We start from the raw sequence: 22,531 nt of genomic DNA, 5'->3' as shown, positions 1-22,531 counted from the left end.
GGAGACCTGCTTCTCAGATCTTGTCCATTCAGCCAAATCTCCAAATTCAGACCAGGAACAAATTACAGAGGACATGCAAATGAGTAGAGGAGCTAGTTCCCACTAAGGAGCTTTATATCTAAAAGCTCAGGTGGAAAAAATTCTAATAGATACGTATATGCATGTCACCAGTGGGAATTGTAAGGTGTCAGAGCTTGGGTTTGAATTCCTTCTGTACCCCTCACTCACTGCAGGTGTGTATCTCTATAAAGGGTTCTCTGTAATTTGTCCCTGATCTGAATTTGGAGATTTGGCTGAATGAACAAGATCTGAGAAGCAGAAGGTCTTCTGGCTTCCTGCCTAGTGCACAGCCCTTTGCTTTATTGACTCCTAATGGAACCCAGGCACCTGAAATGCTTTGGGAGCTCTGGTGACATAATTAAACTCTCAGCCTCAATTTCTTCATTTGTTAAGTGGAAGGATAGTAGTTACTGAACCATGGGATGGCTGCAAGGATTAAAAGTAGTGAACACCTGTAAGTGTTAGCTGCTAAATTTCTTATTGAATTGGAATATGGCAGGAGGTTAGAAGAATTTTAATCCATGCTCCTCTATAATGGTATAATAATTCGGTTTGCTTGCTTTATAAACCATGTGTAATGGCCAAATGAAAGGACTTGTGTGTAACAGTATATTTAAAAGTTCAGTATTCTCTGCAAATGGAAGTCATTTTTTATAGTTTAGGTTTGTATGTGAACTTATTTTGAGTTTGGCATTTGTTTCACAGAAGCTCGGTGGTTTATTCTGGTGTTGCAAACAATATAATACTAGTTACCATGAGCCTTCAGTAGCATGGCATTCTATCAGTATGACATTTATTTGAAGATTATGTTTCTATTGGAATTGTTTGAACTTTTAGAAGATAAGTCTACTATTTGTTTCTATGTTTTCTTTTTCTTTAGTACTTTTTGTGTGTGTGGTACTGGGGATTAAACCCAGGACCTCATACGTGGTAGACAAGTGCTTCCTGTAATACTTAGTACCTTCTAACATGCCAAATGTGTTATGAATATCATGAATTGTTAGTGTGTCCCAGTAAAATGTCTGCCCCACAAGAGCAGGACAACCCCACATTGACTGATATGACCCAATACCTAGAGACACATAATTATGTTCACTAGATTGTTCACTAGATGTTTTTTGAAGGAATGAGAGATGGATACTAATTGATTGAGAGAAAAATATATAAGGTGGCCAGTGAGCTTGATGGGAGGAGGACATTTTGAAATAATATATTAAACATAATTTGATCTTTTCTAATAAAAATATTTATGCAGAGTTTATATTGGAGGAATGCCCTGTGAGCTTCTCATACCACAATCTGATGATTTGTAAGTAATTAAAATAACTTTCTTTATAAAAGTTAATAGTAGATAAACATACTAAATTTAAATAGTAATTGTTAACAATGCTACATAGCTAAATATAATATAGTATGAATGATAGTATTTTATATTGTGTATTAGCATTCATTTATATAGTTAAGGGCTACTTTTTACCCACCTGTGTCTCCAATGTAGTGTGATATGAACTACTGTTTATTTTATTATGAGGAAAGATGATTTGAGAACTATCTTAATCAAATAATTATTTTATTTGATAATATTTTAAATTCTTTAAATACATGGTGATATCAAAGCTAATCACAAAATATTTCACTATTAAGTGAAATTGTCTGGGAATATCTTTAGTGAAGTCTAGGAATTATTTTCATCTTACAGAAATTTTAGTTGTACTAACAGTTTCCATCCTAAAACATATTCTGAAATTAATGGAATATTTTCAGGGAAAAATAACATTTAAAACAAATAGCATCTCTATAAAATTTGATATTGTAATATATGATTTGTTAGGTATGGTCTAAAACTGGATCATTCGAATGGAGACATGGGTTCTATGACTTGTAAGATAACTGGAACTTACATTGGTAAGTGTCTATCATCTTGCTGCCCAATTGCCCTAGGTGTTTGATTCTGCTTCCCTGTTTGGGGTTTTCCTATGCACCACTCTGCTGTTTTTATCTTTTTTTCTTATTTCCTCTCTTCCTTGCTTCTTTCACTTTCATATGAGCGTCTATGAATTTGCTTCTTTTTAAGGTTTATATTAAAGCAAACTTCTTTAAGTTTCTTTTTTTTTTCTTCTTTCTTGGTCCAGAGGATCCCAGGACTCATTTTGCTTTTTTTTTTTTTTTTTTTTTTTTTTTTTTTTATGCTTCTCATTTTGCTTTTTAAAGATAGTTCAGTTTTCATTTCTTTGAGGACACTATTGTTTAAGTACAGTTTTTATATCACATTTTTTCCACTTTTAAATCTGCTTTACATTATAGAGTTATTGTTTTCCTGTGATTAGGAATTTAATTGATTGTGTATTTTAATTAATTCCAGGTCATCACAATGTCAGCTTCATCTTAGATAGTGATTATGGAAGGTAGGTCACTTTGTAAATAATAATTTTCATAATTGATTGAACCTGGTAAATAAAATAAAACATATTTACTTTGGGTTATAGATACATAGATTAAAGAATTAAATGCCTTCTTCCTCCAGATTAACATTTAAAAAGAGTTAGTGACTTCTTCTTACTCAAAATGTGTTCCTCACATATGACCTTCCAATTGTTGGAAATTTACCACTAACTAAAACAACAGATAAAACATTTTAATTGTGATATGGAAAAGTGTTATTTTATTTCTTGCTGCTCTTCTGATTTAATTATAATTCTTTTAATAACTAAAGTAATTAAATTTTGATTTGAACTAATCTAAGCATAGATGAAACCTCATCATTAATATTCTCATGAAGGTTTTCTTTCAAGAAATCAAGGCAATAAAGTTGTGAAAGATGGGAGTTACACCTTTCAATTGTATATCTTAACATGAATGTTAATAACTTACATTTATTGTTTTTAGAAAAACTGGAACTCATTTCCAGATGTTCCCCTTCCTGATTTCAATAAGACTTTCATATGTTCATAGAAATATCAGAATATGACAATCTCAACCCATGTTGCAAACTACATATTATAGATAATAACAGCTTTTAGTGGCAAGCGTGGTGTTAAGCATTTTACGTGCATTATCTAGTTTAATCCTTCGAACAACCTATAAAATGAAAACTATTATCCGTCCCATGTTACTCACTGGAAAAATAAGAGGAATGTTAAATAATTTTCCCAAGAATATTTAGCCATTAGAAGCAATACTGGGTAAGCAGATCCATGGAATCCAACTCTAGGACCTGAGCATGTCATTCCAGGACTGATGGAAGATTTCAACCATTAATACCACATCTTATCACTACCATCCTGACAGGGTTCTCTACCATGCAGGATAATTACACTCTTGGAAACATTTGCAAATGTGTGGGAATATTTACTGACTGTCAAGGTAATTGGGTATGTTAAATCCTTTGGTGGACAGTACCATGATGTACCAAACCTAAATGAATTGTTCTGCCCAAAATATCAGAGTGTTTTTCATTGAGAAAATGAGCCAGTTAATGAAAATCCAAATACATTACATTATTTGCCATCCAAATACTAATATAACTGTAGTAGACCAAAAATATTTAACATTTAATGTCAATGTTAACCAGATCTGTTGATTTCTTTTTTGTCTTGAAAGAGAGACTCAGTGACTAGGAGATTGAAAAGAATGGCAATACTACAATCAAAGTAGATTTTGTTCCTGGTCACAGACTACAAGAGAAAGTCAGAATCAGTCTCTCCCTGCATAGAACTACAATTCCAGTTGGAACCAAAATCCACTATCATTGCATTTAGAGACCATCTAGTGCTAGACACCTAGAAGCAAAACATTTAATACAAAGTGATGCCTTTTAATAGACTAATATAGACTAGACCAAACCCATGAAGAATAGTTTTATTCAAGAGCATATCAGAGTGAAAGATTATAAATGGTGCGAGGATACACTTAATGAGACAAATGACCTAGAAACCCATGACTTAACAACTACTCTCTGCAAGGACAGAACTGCTTACATATAACTATTAAGACTGAGTAATATAATTTTACCAAAAATATTAGAAAAGCATGATAGAAGCAACTAAGTTTTGAATGATTTCTAGAACTATATATGGTTCTTTTATGGTCTTAGTCTCACTCTTCCTTAGGGAAGAAAAATGACTTCTTGGTTCTGAGTTTGTATGAGATATATTCATTGCCAAATTCATCATATGTCTCTCAGAGAAATAATTATTTGAAAATAGACTTTGAGTGATCAGGTCCGAATACATTTACTAAGTATGAATAAATCAATATGTCATATTAACAGGCCCAGAGATTTTCTGTTCAAAATTGCCAGAAAATTCACTGACTATATATAAGTAAGAATATTGCATTAAATTATTGATTCTGTGATCTTTATATAAGATTTATTCTTTAAAGCCAATGGCTAACTTTTGATATTAATGCCTCATAATTGAGAAAATTGTGTTTCTGTATGAAATAGTCTACGGAGCTTAAGATAACTCTTAAAAATATGATATTTACTACTTAAAAATCTAGTTTTTAATACTACTCGACATTTTTAAAAATGGTAAACCATCCTATAAATTATAAAGTTCACACTTTACAAATTTCAGGAACATTCCTGAATATCAAATGAACTAATTAAGGAACACAGTGGCACCATTCTATATCTCTTTTAATAGCCAACCTTCTCTCTGCTATTTCCCCCAAGTTCAAATGACAGCTGTTCCAAACTGATAAGGTTCAGATGAGGCTGCCCTTAATTGAGAAATGCCTAGTCATTATCAATGAATTAGTGAAAATCACCTCAGTGTCATCCAAAATAAATTGCATTCAAATTTTATTTCAGGAGGCAATTTTCCCATTAACTTAAGAAGCAGAGTTAATTTTTGAGATTCAGGATCTGGCCAGACACAAGTGTTTTGAAGCTAGCATGATCTGAGATCTTTGCAAATCAACTGAAAAGCTTATAACATAAAAATACACATCCATAAGGAACTTCTTAAATAACTAATTTAGCATGAAATATTTCCAAAGACTCTTTAGTCTTATAAATGCATACTCAAATGCCTGCCTTAGATTTGCAGGAGAGTTCGTTGTTGATCTCAAACAGAAGATTTACATTATCCTTTTAGATTCTAGTTTGATGTATTTTAATTATGCTAAATACATTTTGAGTCTTGAAATTCTCATTTGAATTTATTGATTTTCTAATTATGAATTTCAATGAAGTCATTAAGGGGATAGTATTTAATTTCTAGGATTCTTTCCCTTCCTAATCCTCCAGGTTATGGATGTGTGTGTATCTACCAAAATATATGCACAAATATTAAGGTTATGTGTTTATTAAGGGTGATTTAAGCCTGGTAGATTGTTCTTAATTTGCTCTCCTCCATCTGTATCTCACACCAGTCAGTGGATAGGGGAGGAGCTTTGTGTGGTACTCAAGTTAGGAGCCAGGGTTCTGGGGTCACACTGCCCGGCGTCCCATTTCTGTTTCTACTGCTTACTGGCTCTATAACCTTGAGAATTCAAGGAAATTCTCTGATTGTCACCTGTCTCATGTGGTTGATGTAAAGATCAAGGTGCATAATAAATTGAACATTCCCAGCAGAAGAGCTCAGCTGTTAGGGAAGGTAATCCTCCTGTGTTATTGTTATGGTTGCTTTTGTTAATATAATTTCTTAAAAATCATTATTTTTCAGGAATAATTTAGACATAATAAAATGCACCAATTAAGGTTATTTGAAATGATCAGTTATACTAAATTGTGGCAAATGTATATACATGTATAACCAACAACCAAATCAAGATGTGGAACTTCTATCTTCCCCTAAAAGTTCCAACCCATTCCTTTGCAAGTCATTTTATGATCTCTATCACTACAGTTTTTTTAAATCCTAAAATAAAGACCATTTTTTAAAAGCTGGTAATTTTACTTTTTTTTTTTTTTCTAAACAGGAGTTTCCCACATAAAATGGCATATTTTGTTTCTTCTGTCAATAAAATTTCAATGTTTCAAACATATGCAGGTATGTGACAATTCTCTCATTCTGTATGTGTATATGGGAAGAAGTAATTATGCTTCATTTCATTAAATCAAAGGTAACAATTATTTTAAGGTATACTATATTATTTTATGTATTACTAAGAAAAAAATACCTAATATGAAGAGTTCAAAAGCAGATTGACATTCAACTAGGATACCCAACTACATTTTTTGTGTAAGATTAAAAAATAAACTTGTCACACTAACAGAGGCAACACAAAAACTTCTATCTCAACTTAAGTTGCTGGTGGAAGAAGGAGAAAAAATTTTTCCTGTTAATTTAAACCTCAAACCAATACTCATATTTGTGCTGTCAGTGTGGTCCGAAAGAATTCTCAAGAATATTTTAGATTAATTTAATTTAATTATTTTAAAGAGGTCTCAGGTTGATGGTTCCCCTAGTAGAGTGGCAGAAGGAAGCACAAACCCTCTTGCTAGAACCATACCCACGTCAGGAGTGATGGAGAGACATGTTCAGTTTTTACAGATGTTAAAATGTGAAAAAAAATGTGTCTTAGAATCAATCTAATGTAAAATATTTTGATCTTTCCTAGAAAATTTATTTAAAATTCATATGTAATAATACATAAAACTTTGATGCCATTAATAAGGACATATTTTAGTAAGAATTTGCCATCTGTTATGTACTGGGTTAATTTATCAACATACCTAAAGCTTTTATGTACAAAGCCACAAAAAAGTCTAATCATAGCTAAATGTATTACCATATGAGAAAATATAAATATAAAATGTTGTCCTTAAACAGATGCAATCTTCAGGAGCCTATGGGAGAAGAGGGGGTTTGACCTGCCTTTCTGTGTGTGTTTGTTTTGTTTTTTTGGTACCAGGGATTGAACTCAGGGGTACTTAATCAAGTCTCCAGCCTTTTTTGTATTTTATTTAGAGACAGGATTTCACTGAGTTGCTTAGTGTCTTGCTAAATTGTTGGGGCTGGCTTTGAACTCGAGATCCTCCTGCCTTAGCCTCCCAAGTCGCTGGGACTACAGGCGTGCGCCACAGCACCCAGCCTGTGTTTTCTTTTGGAGCTAAATATCTATGCTTAGCTCCGTTTTTCCTGACTCATCCTGTCTCCTGATAATCACTTCTCTAGTACCAGTCATCATTAAAGTCCAGTCCCCCCTGGAATGTCAGTCTCTGGGAAAGCCATGTTTATTTATCCTCTTTGCAGGACTGCATCAGAGACAAAATAATGAAACACTTAATTCATTCAATCAGTAATCCATACCTACACTATATTAGGTGCTATGTTTAGGTAATGCAGTAATCTTTTTTAAAATGAAGGATTTGGGATTATGTGTGATGTTCCTGACATGTGATATTTAATGTGATTTTCTCCCCTAGAAGTCATTTCAGTTTCACCTTCAAAAGGAAGCATTGGAGGCGGCACCACACTAACAATAAGTGGGAGGTTCTTTGACCAGACAGATGTCCCAGTGAAAGTTCTAGTTGGAGGTATTTTTCATGATGCTTACAATACTAATTTATAAGAACAAATCCTGCCTTTTCTTTTATAATTTGTAAGAAGAATAATAGTCAATTGTCTCTCATTTGAAGCTGGGGGTATTCACGTGGCATTTGGTTTTGGGCTCGATGCTCTCCCCTCTGCTATTTTCTCAAGAGGACCACTCCTTGCAACTCTCACTGGAGATTTATCTCTGAGGGTGACTCCTCTGGGCATTTGTGGCAGCATCATTGCTGCCATCCACAAATTCCCCACCACAGTTAAGAATACACCTACCTACTCTCTATTTAATAAACTCTTAAATGCCCTTGAACTGTTGTTACTTCCAAAGAGTTAACTAATTATGGGGAAATTTTAATTAGTATTTTGGGATTTTCTGCTCATACTTTTTTCGTATACTGTGGCATCTGTGCATTAGTAGTTATGCGTGATACATGCTCTTAGAAAGAGCATTCATTATTGTGTTATCTGTTTACAAATGCATATAGGACTTGGTTCTCTAGGTATGCATTATGTGCCTGTTCTGGATCTATTTAGAGATAGTGAACTATGTAGCTGAAAAGGGAGGTCGAGATGAATATCATAGTAGTGCCCTTTCCAATGAGTCATAGGACATCACTTCCCTTGATAGGCAGGGGACAGGATGCTTGCTCTTGTAACTGGGCACATACACTTTTCTTCTTACAGTCTTCTTGCTCAGGTATTTTCTACTTCTTAAGGAATCTTCTTATGAGCCTGCCAAAATGTGATTTCAGAAGAGAAGAGAAATAGATATAAAGCAACTTCTAATACATGCACAATAACTTCTAGTCCGCATGAATCCTTGTTGATCGCCTGCCCAAATATTAAAACATAAGATTTTGACATTCATATAACCCATTATTTGGATCAAATTTTATTTTTTTAATATTAAAATCAGGGTATAAAATAATCATAATTTATTTAATATGCTTTCTTATCTGATATTATGCCTATTTTGACTAGGACACAGTTGATGTACCAAGAGGACGTCACATTTCTATTATTTATCATTATCATTAATATAGCAACCAGATTTGAGATTTGGAATCCTCAATAATTTTTTAAAGATAGTGATCCTTCTAGGGATGTTTCCTTAGCTTCCAATAAAATGGACTGTGGGTTTAATATATTGTTTAAATTTACTGTTTTCTAGTTTAATTTTCTTGCATCCTCAAAACTATTCAAATAGTAAAAGCATCAAAAGTTTACCTTTTCCAGGACACCAAATAGAAACTGACAAAGCTATCTCTCTTCGTTTTCTTTGTCTTTGTGTTTTGTGAATGCTAATTGTTATTCTAGTAAATACTGAGGGCTGACCCTCATGAGGCAAACATGGAGGTCTGAAAACAGACTCTTCTAACTGCGTTTATGTAGAAGTTATAATTTTTCTCTTTTAGACCCTTGTTTGGGATGCAGTCTTCCTGTGAAAATACCATTTCAAAATTATTTTCCCTGTTGTTTTCATTTTAAGAACTTAGATTAAACCACTATTTTTCCTACTTAAGAGGCCAGGGATCACCTGCCTTTACAAATTCTGGACATCATGGACATTCTGCAGCTTTTCTCTGAGGAACAAAAAATAAGTCTTCACTTTTACAAAGACAAGTTTTATTGAGTTTTTCATATTATTTTTCTCAGAAACTGGAATTTTCTATCTCATACTTGGCAATATTTTGCCAGAAAATTTTTCCTTTTGTGGAAATATAACAAGTAATTAATGATAGCTTTAATGTAGAATATGTGAAGGAAATGAAAGGTCCTGACTTTGCCACTTGCTTATGCAAATTTGATTTTAATTGAAAAATATAGTCCAAGATATGCTGATGTGATATGCATTTTGAAGCTTCATTTGTAACAGTTCTGCATTTTGCTTCTACATAGGTCAAGCCTGTGATATTCTGAATGTCACAGAGAATAGTATATATTGCAAGACATCCCCCAAACCTCCCATTCTCAAAACTGTATATCCTGGTAAGTTATCATAAGAGAGACTGACCATTTCTATATTTGCCATAAAAGAATATTATTGACATACAGCTTAGTCAAAATATTTGAACTCTTTAGAATTTGTGGTGAGAATTATAATAAATGTAAATTGCCGGGATCCAGCCCTAGCAGCAGTCAGGGGTCCCAGGTGGATGAGAGGCGTCGGCGCGGTGGAGAAACAGCACACAGTGACACCAAGTATTCTGAGACTGAGTCTGAATCTTTATTGTTCACAGAGTCTTTTTGTATGTTTTTTCTTTGGTATTGATTACATCATTCCATGGTTAATACAAGGAAATGTTAAAGTAAAAAATCTTCACGAGTATAATTAATGATCTTATTCAATAAACATGTTTTTACTGTATGATAGCTTAAAAAGAAAAACAGTTCCCAGCAAAGTAGAGGGCACCATGCTCCGTTTAGTTTTAATTTCCCTGAAAGAATATGACATTAAGTTTCTGTAGAAGTTACCCCTTCCAAGAACTCTAATGTTAGTTATTAACAGTGGAATGTTTTTTGTTATTACTAACAGAGAATAGAGAATTAGCTTATAGTTAATATTTATTCTATTTCATGTAGTCAATGATGGACTAAAACTCTAACTAGACATAGGAAGAATACAAATTGTACCTATGATTAACCTATTTATTTATTAAGTGGGAAAAATATCCTTAAACTTAATCATAAATAATAAGAAAGCAAGGAAGACCAAACACCACATCAAAGCTCAGAGGAATACTCTCACATACTTATATATAACTTTTAGAGAATTTGTATACTAAAAGAAATCACAGGTTCCCTACAAATTTGAGTAAATCATAATTGCTTATTTATAATTTCATCTAAGTATTAATATTAAACTTTATTTTATGTTATTTTATGTCCCAGCACCATGAAATCTCCCTAGTGTTCTCTATAATCTGAATCTAAGGATATATTGATTATTAGTGTTAAAAGCAACTGCACATGGAGACATGCCATGCCTATGGCCCCCAAGAGGGAGGATGATCTTTCAACAGAACTGTGTCACATGTTGAATCCTCTACTCCAACAGAACCATGTCAAGTGTTGGAGTGGTAGGAAATAGATGTGGCAGTAAATTTTTAAATTTATATTTTCTGCATTAGGAAACGTTTGTATTGAAATAGCTGCATCAAAGCTGCACCTGTGGAGATGAACTCAGTCTGGTTCTTCTGACACCCTACTAAAAGGAGCATTTCTCTTGATAGAGTGTAATGGTACCTTTATTTCATAGTCTTCATGGAAATTTTAAAAATGCCTTTTCCTGGTGAAAAAAAAAATAGCAAAGGTTAAATCCCTACTTGTCTAGAATGATTTGGCAATGAAAACAGATGAAAGAAATGTAACTCAAAATTCTTTTCAGACTTTCCCCTTGCAGTGCATGACCTTCACAGCTACACAATTCCACTGGCATGCCATGCATGTGTTTGAGCAGGACATGTATCACATTGTGCACACATTGAAATCTATTTATAGTTGTGCCAGTGTCATTGTTGGTATATGAAGCCTAATAAAGAATTTGCCTAATTAAGAATTTACCAAACTCTTAAACCTCTTTGTTTTGAAAATTTGAAAAAAGTCACCAGTTTAAGAAGATATTTTTGATGTTCGTAATTGGTAACTTTAGAGAAAGTTGTATGTATCAGGAAACCCTGATGCTATAGGAAGGAGGTTGAGTGCTCAAGCTTTTCTCCATCCAAATGCAACTCAACAAAAGTAGCCATTATTTTCCAGATTCCAACAAACTTAAGGCTGCTGAAAGAAGGCATGAGCAGAACAGTTGTTACATTTTAAGGAAAAAAGAAAAAGATGTGGTAGCAAATTTCTGATTCAGAAAAACTCCATCATTGAGTTTGTACTGGAAAGCGTAGGTACACTTTATTGAGAGTATTCTCTGATTCTATCTAAGAGAAGATGAAATCTTAGCACAAAAGCAGTGTTAAGAAAAAGAAGAAAACACCCAGAAAAACAAATTCTGAGAGAAATCTTAAAGCCAACAATTTCTATTCCTTGATTAATGGCTTTGTAAGCCATTTGTTAGAATAAACAGGGCAAAGATTTTGTAATGAAAAAGTTTGAATTATGAAGTTTTGAGACTTCACTATATAAAACATTAGTCATATCATAAGTAACTAAGTATTATGCATCATTATCTTTATGTAAAGTTCTTAAGTGACAGATATTTTACATAGATAGCATATAAAATCCCCAGTGAAAACCATTCAAGTAATATTATTATTCTCATTTAACATATCATATGGTAATGGAGGCCCAGATAAATAAAGTACTATTAGATAAACTATAGATTTCCCTAATAGCACTCTGTATTCTGGGAACAGGTACTTGTAGGGGCACATGGAATTGATTTGGTTTTGATCTAAAAATGTTAATTGACATAGGACATCTATAACCACCACCCAAATATAAGACCATCAAGACATTGAATCATGACTCTGATGAATGGCTTTTTTTGTTTCATTATATTTAGGTGGAAGAGGTCTAAAACTTGAGGTATGGAATAACAGCCGGCCAGTACATCTTGAGGAGGTCCTTGAATACAATGAAAAAACACCAGGGTACATGGGTGCCAGTTGGGTGGATTCAGCTTCCTATGCATGGCCCATGGAACAAGACACATTCGTTGCACGCTTCAGTGGATTTTTGGTGGCTCCAGATTCTGATGTTTATAGATTCTACATCAAAGGTGATGACCGTTATGCCATTTATTTCAGCCAAACTGGACTTCCAGAAGACAAGGTAGGGCATGCTTACTCCAAAAATGACATTAGTGGGAAGCCCAAAGTCCTCTCACTCTACTATATAGAGCCATTTAGCAATCTTTGGTATCAGGGTTACCTCTACTGATATAATTTCGATCAAATCTTTGAAAGGTCTACACAGAGCAAAGGAGTGATTATTTAATAATAACACATTCCCCAGTGTTTCCTCTTATCATCCATTTCAGTGGACAATATGATTATAGAAAACCATGATCTGTGCAGTACCCTCGGTATAGTGGTGTTGGTTAGTGAAGGGTGGAATGATGAAATGAGCTTTCATAACTTTTAAAAACTCCATGTTGTCAGAGATAACAGATCTTAGAAGAAAAGTGTCAGGATTACTGTACTGATAATGATAATGAAATGTTTAAAAATTTACTCAAAAATTCTCCTCTTTATCTCTGTCTTCTTGGGATAAGGTGAGGATTGCATATCATTCTGCCAATGCCAACAGTTATTTTTCCAGTCCAACACAAAGATCAGATGATATTCATCTTCAGAAAGGAAAAGAGTAAGGTGTTTTTCTTGCTGTTAAGTGATTGTGTGATGTTTTAAAAATGTAAGCTTATATTTTTAGATCTTTTGTTTTTGTTGGTGGACATGATAGTTCATTAATTTATAATTGATCATTCTTTATAATTTTATTAAAGTTTGTTTCTATATTTTCAAGAATACTGACATTTAGCTAACCAGGTAAATTTGAAATTTAATTTAATTCTGTTGCAGAAACTATAGTTTTGTGAAATTTACTTAATCCTGATTTTCATTCTTTTCTAGGACTTTTCAGTCACTCCAGTTGTCTAATTTCTCTGTTCCAACAGCTGAGCACTTGAATATTGCTAGAGATAAATCACAAAAGTCCCATGAATTGGTGTCACTGTTAATATATATTTATCATTCACTAATTTATCCCAGGCTCTGGGCCAGGCACTAGAATTTTAATACAAATAATATTAAAATAAAATCCCTTCTCATAAAGAACATATACTGTAGTGTTGAAAAGTCAGGTTCAGAAAGCAAATGAGGGTATTATCCAAATAGCAGATAATCACATTCAAGAAGCCATTCAGGATTCCTAGAAAACAAGAAGATAAAAGACATGATATATTTAAAATGGGTAAACTCCTTGGAGAATATCAAAAGATGTGTTGAGATCATTTTCTATTTATTATTTGTATCTGTTAGGTTTTTAAATTTTTTTATTTGTTCTTTTTAGATAAACATGACAGAGTATATTTTGACATATTATACATACATGGAATATATTCTAATTAGAATCTCATTCTCGTGGTTATACATGATGTGGAGTTTTACTAGTGGTATATTCATATATGAACATAGGAAAGTTATGTCAGACTCATTCCACTCTGTTTCCTATTCTCCATTCCCCTCCCTTCTCTTCATTCTCCTTTGTCTAATCTGGGGGCGCTTCTATTCCCCTCCCCATTGTTGTGTGTTAGAATCTGCGTATCAGAGAGAACACTTGACCTTTGGTTTGGGGCATTGGCTTCGTGTACCCTTTCCCCCACATCCTCGCCAACATTTATTGTCGCTTGTATTCTTGATGATTGCTATTCTGACTGCAGTAAGATGAAATCTCAGTGTAGTTTTAATTTGCATTTCTCCAGTTGCTAGAGATGTTGAACATTTTTTCATGCTTGTTGACTGTTCTTATTTCTTCTTCTCTGAAATACCTATTCAGTTCCTTTGCCCATTTACTGATTGAGTTATTTGGTTTTTTTGGTGTGAAGTTTTCTGAGATCTTTATGTATCCTGGAGATTAAAGCTCTATCTGAGGTACAGGTGGCAATGATTTTCTCCCATTCTGTAGGCTCTCTCTTCATGCATTTGATTATTTTCTTTGCTGTGAAAAAGCTTTTTAGTTTGATAATGTCCCATTTATTGATTCTTGATTTTACTTCTTGAATCTTTTTTTTTATTGTAAACAAATGGGATACATGTTGTTTCTCTGTTTGTACATGGCGTAAAGGCATACCATTTGTGTAATCATAAACTTACGTAGGGTAACGTTGTTTGATTCATTCTGTTATTTTTTCCCTTCCCCCCCCACCCCTCCCACCCCTCTTCTCCCTCTATACAGTCCTTCCTTCCTCCATTCTTGCCCCCCTCCCTAACCCTAACTCTAACCCTAACACTAACCCCTCCCACCCCCCATTATGTGTCATCATCCACTTATTAGCGATATCATTCATCCTTTGGTTTTTTGAGATTGGCTTATCTCACTTAGCATGATATTCTCCAATTTCATCCATTTGCCTGCAAATGCCATAATTTTATCATTCTTTTTGGCTGAGTAATATTCCATTGTATATATATACCACAGTTTCTTTATCCATTCAACAATTGAAGGACATCTAGGTTGGTTCCATAGTCTGGCTATTGTGAATTGAGCAGCTATGAACATTGATGTGGCTGTATCTCTGTAGTATGCTGATTTTAAGTCCTTTGGGTATAGGCCAAGGAGTGGGATAGCTGGGTCAAATGGTGGTTCCAGTCCAAGTTTTCTAAGGAATCTCCACACTGCTTTCCAGAGTGGCTGCACTAATTTGCAGCCCCACCAGCAATGTATGAGTGTACCTTTCTCCCCACATCCTCTCCAACACCTGTTGCTTGAATTCTTGATAATCGCCATTCTAATTGGGGTGAGATGGAATCTCAGGATGGTTTTGATTTGCATTTCTCTTATTACTAGAGATGTTGAACATTTTTCCATATGTTTGTTGATTGCTTGTAGATCTTCTGTGAAGTGTCTATTCATTTCCTTAGCCCATTTGTCGATTGGATTGTTTACATTCTTGGTGTAGAGTTTTTTGAGTTCTTTATAGATTCTGGAGATTAGTGCTCTATCTGAAGTATGATTGGCAAAGATTTTCTCCCACTCTGTAGGCTCTTTCTTTGCATTGCTGATAGTTTCCTTTGCTGAGAGAAAGCTTTTTAGTTTGAATCAATCCCAGTTATTGATTCTTGCTTTTATTTCTTGTGTGATGGGAGTCCTATTGAGGAAGTCTGGTCCTAAGCCGACATGTTGAAGCTCTGGACCTACTTTTTCTTCTATAAGATGCAGGGTCTCTGGTCTGATTCCGAGGTCCTTAATCCATTTTGAGTTTAGTTTCGTGCATGGTGAGAGATATGGGTTTAGTTTCATTCTGTTGCATATGGATTTCCAATTCTTCCATTTGTTGAAGAGGCTATCTTTTCTCCATTGCATATTTTTGGCCCCTTTGTCTAGTATGAGAAAATTGTATTTATTTGGGTTTGTGTCCATGTCCTCTATTCTGTACCATTGATCTACCTTTCTATTTTGGTACCAATACCATGCCGTTTTTGTTACTATTGCTTTGTAGTAGAGTTGAAGATCTGGTATTGCGATACCCCCTGCTTCACTCTTTCTGCTAAGGATTGCTTTAGCTATTCTGGGTTTTTTATTCTTCCAGATGAATTTCATAATTGCTTGCTCTATTTCTGTAAAGGTACATCATTGGAATTTTAATTGGAATTGCATTGAATCTGTGTAGCACTTTTGGTAGTATGGCCATTTTGACAATATTAATTCTGCCTATCCAAGAACATGGGAGATCTTTCCATCTTCTAAGGTTTTCTTTAATTTCTTTCTTTAGTGTTCTGTAGTTCTCATTGTACAGGTCTTTCACCTCTTTTGTGAGATTGATTCCCAAGTATTTTATTTTTTTCGAAGCTATTGTGAATGGGGTAGTTTTCCTAATTTCTCTTTCTGAAGATTCATCACATGTATAAAAATGCATTGGATTTATGAGCATTGATCTTATATCCCGCTACTTTACTGAATTCACTTATGAGATCTAAAAATTTTCTGGTGGAATTTCCTGGTTCCTCTAAGTATATAATCATATCATCAGCAAATAGGGATAGTTTGAGTTCTTCTTTTCCTATTCATATCCCTTTCATTTCTTTGGTCTGTCTAATTGCTCTGGCTAGAGTTTCAAGGACGATATTGAATAGAAGTGGTGAAAGAGGGCATCCCTGCCTTGTTCCAGTTTTTAGGGGGAATGCTTTCAGTTTTTCACCATTTAGAATGATATTAGCCATGGGCTTAGCATAGATGGCCTTTACAATGTTAAGGAATGTTCCCACTATCCCTATTTTTTCTAGTGCTTTGAGCATGAAGGGGTGCTGTATTTTATCAAATGCTTTCTCTGCATCTATTGAAATAATCATGTGATTCTTGACTTTCAGTCTATTGATATGGTGAATGACATTTATTGATTTCCTGATGTTGAACCAACCTTGCATCCCTGGGATGAAACCCACTTGATCATGGTGCACTATCTTTTTAATATGTTTTTCTATGCGATTTGCTAAAATTTTATTGAGAATTTTTGTGTCGATGTTCATTAAGGATATTGGTCTGAAATTTTCTTTCCTCGATGTGTCTCTGTCTGGTTTAGGTATCAGGGTAATATTGGCTTCATAGAATGAGTTTGGGAGGGTTCCCTCCTCTTCTATTTTATGGAATACTTTGAGAAGTATTGGAATGAGTTCTTCTTTAAAGGTTTTGTAGAACTCGGCTGAGAACCCATCTGGTCCTGGACTTTTCTTTGTTGGTAGGCTTTTGATGACTTCTTCTATTTCATTACTTGAAATTGGTCTATTTAAATTGTGTATGTCCTCCTCGTTCAGTTTAGGTCGTTCAGTTATGGTCTATTTGGTTTCTGAAATTGAGAAGGATTTGTTTGACATACATGGATGAGTCACTGTTTGGGGCATAGATGTTTATTATTGTTATGTCTTGCTGATTTATGCTTCCCTTAAGCAGTATGAAATGTCCTTCTTTATCCCTTCTGACTAACTTTGGCTTGAAGTTCAAATTATCTGAAATGAGGATGCATACCCCAGCTTTTTTGCTGAATCCATGTGCATGGTATGTTTTTCCCCATCCTTTCACATTTAGTCTATGGGTATCTCTTTCTATGAGGTGAGTCTCTTGCAGGCAACATATTGTTGGATCTTTCTTTTTAATCCAATCTGCCAGTCTTTGTCTTTTGATTGATGAATTCAGGCCATTAACATTCAGGGTTATTATTGAGATATGATTTGTATTCCCGGTCATTGGGTTCATTTGTTTTATTTTATTTATTTATTTTTTTTGACACAACTTGGTTCCTCCTTTATTTAACAATTCCTTTAGGATAATTCCTCCCTTTGCTGATTTGCTTCTTTGTTTTTCATCTCTTCCTCATGGAATATTTTGCTGAGAATGTTCTGTAATGCGCGCTTTCTTTTTGTAAATTCTTTTAGCTTTTGTTTATCATGGAAGGATTTTATTTCATTGTCTAATTTGAAGGTAAGTTTTGCTGGGTATAAGATTCTTGGTTGGCATCCATTTTCTTTCAGGTCTTGAAGAATATTCCAGGCCCTTCTAGCTTTTAGGGTCTGGATTGAAAAATCTGCTGATATCCGTTTTGGTTTCCTCCTGAATGTAATCTGGTTCTTTTCTCTCACAACCTTTAAAATTCTGTCTTTATTTTGTATGTTAGGTATTTTCATTATAATGTGCCTTGGTGTGGGTCTGTTGTAATTTTGTGTATTTGGAGTCCTATAAGCCTCTTGAACTTAATTTTCCATTTCATTCTTCAGATTTGGGAAATTTTATGATATTATTTCGTTAAATAGATTGTTCATTCCTTTGGTTTGTTTCTCTAAGCCTTCCTCAATCCCAATAATTCTTAAATTTGGCCTTTTCATGATATCCCATAGTTCTTGGAGATTCTGTTCATGATTTCTTACCATCTTCTCTGTTTGTTCAACTTTGTTTTCGAGGTTAAATATTTTGTCTTCAATATCTGAGGTTCTGTCTTCCAGGTGTTCTATCCTATTGTTTATGCTTTCTATGAAGTTCTTAATTTGGTTTATTATTTCCTTCATTTCAAGGATTTCTGTTTGTTTGTTTTTCAATATCTCTAACTCTTTATTGAAATGATCTTTTGCTTCCTGTATTTTTTCTTTTAACTGTCGATTGGTGCGATCATTCAATGCCTGCATTTGCTCTTTCATCTCATCATTCACTGCCTGCATTTTCTCTTTCATCTCATCATTTGCTTGCCTGATCATTTTAATTATGTACATTCTGAACTCCCTTTCTGTCATTTCTTCTGCCATGCTGTCATTGGATTTTATTGATGTAACATCTAGATTTGTTTGGGGCATTTTCTTCCCTTGTTTTCTCATATTGTTCAGGAATCAGTGGATCATTAAGTTATTGCAGATTTCCTCTATTGACTTATAATGTCCCTGAAGATTGCTAGTATATCCCCTCTTATCCTTCAGTAGCCTGAAGTCTTGGAGGAAGTTGATAATGCAGTGCTCCACAAGGAAGCTGCCTCTCTAGGGGTGGTGACCCTCAGGTTGGGTATATTCCCTGCTAGTGGGCAGAGGTGCCTCCACTTGTGGACCAATGGTCATCCAAAGGGGAACTAGGCTGTGGACTGAGGCAAGGCCTGTTTGTGCCTGTGTCTCTGGTTTTACTGTCCTTGTAGGAAAACCTCACCCGGCAGGGAAGACTCATCCGGTGGGGAGGTCTCGCTGGTCAGTTCCCCTCCTAGAGGTTCCCCTCAATCTACAACTACCGCCTGGCCTGGGCAGCTTTCCTCTGCAATGTTCCCAGGGGCCCAGACCTACCTCCTGGGCCTGGGAGCCTCACCCTTTGCAGTCGAGTCTCCTCAGAGAATCTGCCCGCAGTCCTGGAAATTTGCTCCGCCCTAAACGTGTCTCTGTGCGGCTCTTCCACCAAGAAGCCACCTAGGTCTTGGGACCCTGCTCTGCACCTAATCACCTGGCTATGGGGCCCCTCCTCTGAGCAGCCACCTGGAGTCCCATAGAGTTGCTCCGAGTCCCAGCAACCTGCCACACGCTTCTTCCTCCGGACAGCCGCCTGCTGTTCCGATGCAGTCACTAGGAGTCCAAGCAACTCACTTTGCGTCTCCTCCTCCCGCCAACCGCCCGTAGCCCTAGGCAGTCACTCTGAGTTCAAGTGACCCGCCCTGTTCCTCCTCCTCCTTGGGGTAGCCCCCCAGGTGTTCAGGAGCGGTGGCTCTGAGACCAAGTGACCCACCGCGCTCCTCCTCCGGGCAGGCCCCCGGTGTTCAGGAGTGGTCGCTTTGAGTCCAAACAACTCACCACTCGCCTCCTCCTCTGAGTAGCCATCCGGAGCTCTGATGCAGTCTCTCCTAGACCAAGCAACCCGCCGTGCTCCTCCTCCTCCTCCTCCGGGCAGGCCCCGGTGTTCAGAAGCGGTCTGAGTTCAAACAGCTCACCATGCAGCTCCTCCTCTAGGCAGCCGCCCGGAGCCCCAGTGGTTGCTCCAAGTCCAAGCGCTGTGCTAAGCGGCCTCCTCTACGATGTTCCCAGTTGTCCGAGTTCACTGCTCCAGCGAGGGGAGGGGTGTCTCGTAGGGCAACTCTACTTCACAAAGTTCCCTGTGTTCTGGGACTACCACTCCATCCGGGACGCCTCCCCAATGGGAGAGACTCACCCGGCAGCTTTGAGTTGGTCCCAAGTCTCTCACTATCTCCTCTTTTGAATCCTGAGTCCTGGAGCAACATGAAATGCAGCCACCCTCAAGTGCGCCATCTTGAAACGCCCCCTACTTCTTGAATCTTTAGGAATCTTGTTGAGGAAATCAGTTCCTAAGTTGTCATGATGGAGAGTTGGGCCTACATTTTGTTCTAGAAGGCATACAGTTTCTAGTCTAATGCCTAGGTCCTTCATCCAGTTTGTGCAGGGTGAGAGATAGGGGTTAAATTTCATTCTGCTACATATGGATTTCTAGTTTTCCCAGCACCATTTGTTGAAGAGTCTATCTTTTCTCCAATGTATGTTTTTGGTCTAGTATGAAACAACTGTATTAATGTGGGCTTATCTGTGTGTTTTCTATTCTGTTCCATTGGTCTTCTTGCCTATTTTGGTGCCAATACAATCCTGTTTTTGTTACTGTAATTCCATAGTATAATTTAAGGTCTGGTGTTGTGATGCTTTCTGATTCATTTTTCTTGCAAAAGATTGCTTTGGTTATTCTGGGCCTCTTGTTTTTCCAAATAAATTTCATAACTACTTTTTCTATTTTTATGAAGATCATCATTGGAATTTAATAGGAATTACATGAAATCTGTATAGCACTTTTGGTAGTATGGCTATTTTGACAATATTAATTCCACATATCCAAGAACATGGGAGATCTCTCCATCTTCTATGATCTTCTTCAATTTCTTTCTTTAGTGTTCTAGTGTTCTGTAGTTTTCATTGTGGAGGTCTTTTCCTTCTTTTGTTAGATTGAGTCCCAATTTTTTTTTTTTTTTTGAGGGTACTGTGATTGGGATAGTTTTCCTAATTTCTCTTTCAGCTGATTCATCATTGGTGTGTAGGAATACAATTGATTTATGGGTGTCAGTTTTATATCCTGCTACTTTTTTGAATTTGTTTATGAGTTCTAGAAGTTTTCTGGTGGAGTTTTTTGGGCCTTGTAAATATAGGATCATATCTTTGGCAAATAGGGGTTGTTTGAGCTCTTCTTTTCCTATTCATATCCTTTAATTCCTTTCTTTTGCCTAATTGCTTGGGATAGAGTTTCAAGGGCTATGTTGAATAGAAGTGGTGAAATAGGACATTTCTGTCTTGTTCCAGTTTTTAGAGGGAATGCTTTCAATTTTCTCTGTTTAGAATGATGTTGGCTTTAGGTTTAACATATGTATCTGTTAGGTTTTACTGCATAGCAAACCACTCCAGACTAGTAGCTTCAAATAATAAATGTTTATTATTTCACACAATTTTGTCATTGGCTGGGCAGTTCATTTATTCCTTCCCTGTTTAGTTGGAGATTGATGATCTAGTAAGATCTCACTTCCATTTATACATCTCAGATGGCATGATTGGAACTGAGATATGTGGAGCATCTCATCCTACATGGTTTCATATCTTCCAGGAGCCTAGCCCAGGCTTGTCATGTTGGTGGTTGGGTTCCCAGCAATAAAGATAGCAATTACTATCACACACACACTTTTCAATTCTCTTCTTTTGTCATATTTGCTTTTATTCCTTTGACCAAAGAAAATGACCAAGCCTAGATTTAAGGGATGAAGAAATAAACTTCATTTTCCCAGAGACTTTCCAAAGGCAGTTCATGTTACTGTTCATTCTGCTCAGATAATATAATTCCATCTAAGTGCATGTTTTTTGGCCAATTTTTAAAAGTGTTTTTATTAGTGCATTATAGTTATACATAATATTAGGATTCATTTTGACATAATTATTCATTCATGGAATATAATTTACTCCACTTCAGTCCCTAGTACTTCATCTTTTCTTCCTTTCTTCCATTCCCCTATTCCCCTTCTTCTATTGTACTTGTCTTCCTTCTGTTTATTTATAGCTTTTATAAATTGGTACTTTATAGATATACATAAAGGTGGAATTCATTGGGGTGTATTCACATACCACATGACACAATTTGGTCAGTTTCAATCTGCAGTTCCTCCTTTTTTCCTGTCCTCCTCTCTCCCTTTCAATCTTCTTCCTGCACTTTAATGATCTCCCTTCTATTTTCATGTGATTCCTCCCCCACACTTTTGTCCTTTATTTTGCTCTAGCTTCTGCATATGAGAGAAAACACAATCCTTGACTTTCTGAGTATGGTATATTTCACTTAGAATGATATTCTCCAGTTCCATTGACTTTCCAGCAAATGCCATCATTTCATTCTTCTTTATGGTTGAGTAAAACTCCATTGTGTATATACACCACATTTTCTTTATTCATTTGTTGATAGGTACCTGGGCTGGTTCCATACTTGGATATTGTGAATTGTGTTGCTATAAACATAAATGTGTCTGTATCACTATAGTATGCAGATTTTCATTTTTTAAAAAAAAATTTAGTTCTTTAGGATAAAACCAAGGAGTGGTATAGTGGAGGCATAGGGTGGTTCCACTCCTAGTTTCTTGAGAAATCTCCTTGCTGCTTTTCATAGTGGTCATATTAATTTGCAATCCCACCAAAAAAGTATAGTGTACCTTTTCCCCCACATCCTTGACAACATTTATTATTAGTTGTATTCTTGATGATTGCCATTCTAATTGGATTGAGGTAAAAATATCAATGTAGTTTTGATTTGTA

The 22,531-nt window shown here is 35.6% G+C and overlaps 1 protein-coding gene across 1 annotated transcript in view; it reads left to right on the top strand.

The window, feature by feature from the left end:
* Positions 1-22,531, top strand: part of Pkhd1l1 (PKHD1 like 1) — a 155,536-nt gene that overhangs the window by 17,250 nt on the left and 115,755 nt on the right. Inside the window, exons 7-14 of the mRNA XM_047523703.1 lie at positions 1,316-1,369; positions 1,892-1,965; positions 2,423-2,465; positions 5,989-6,059; positions 7,439-7,549; positions 9,462-9,551; positions 12,076-12,344; positions 12,787-12,878. Coding sequence (XP_047379659.1) covers positions 1,316-1,369; positions 1,892-1,965; positions 2,423-2,465; positions 5,989-6,059; positions 7,439-7,549; positions 9,462-9,551; positions 12,076-12,344; positions 12,787-12,878 — 804 coding nt within the window. The remainder of the gene's footprint in view (positions 1-1,315; positions 1,370-1,891; positions 1,966-2,422; positions 2,466-5,988; positions 6,060-7,438; positions 7,550-9,461; positions 9,552-12,075; positions 12,345-12,786; positions 12,879-22,531) is intronic.

Source organism: Sciurus carolinensis, chromosome 1 (genome assembly GCF_902686445.1).
Source record: "Sciurus carolinensis chromosome 1, mSciCar1.2, whole genome shotgun sequence".
Classification (NCBI taxonomy): domain Eukaryota; kingdom Metazoa; phylum Chordata; class Mammalia; order Rodentia; family Sciuridae; genus Sciurus; species Sciurus carolinensis.
Note: the sequence above shows the minus strand (reverse complement) of the source record. Positions and strands in the feature narration are given on the sequence as shown.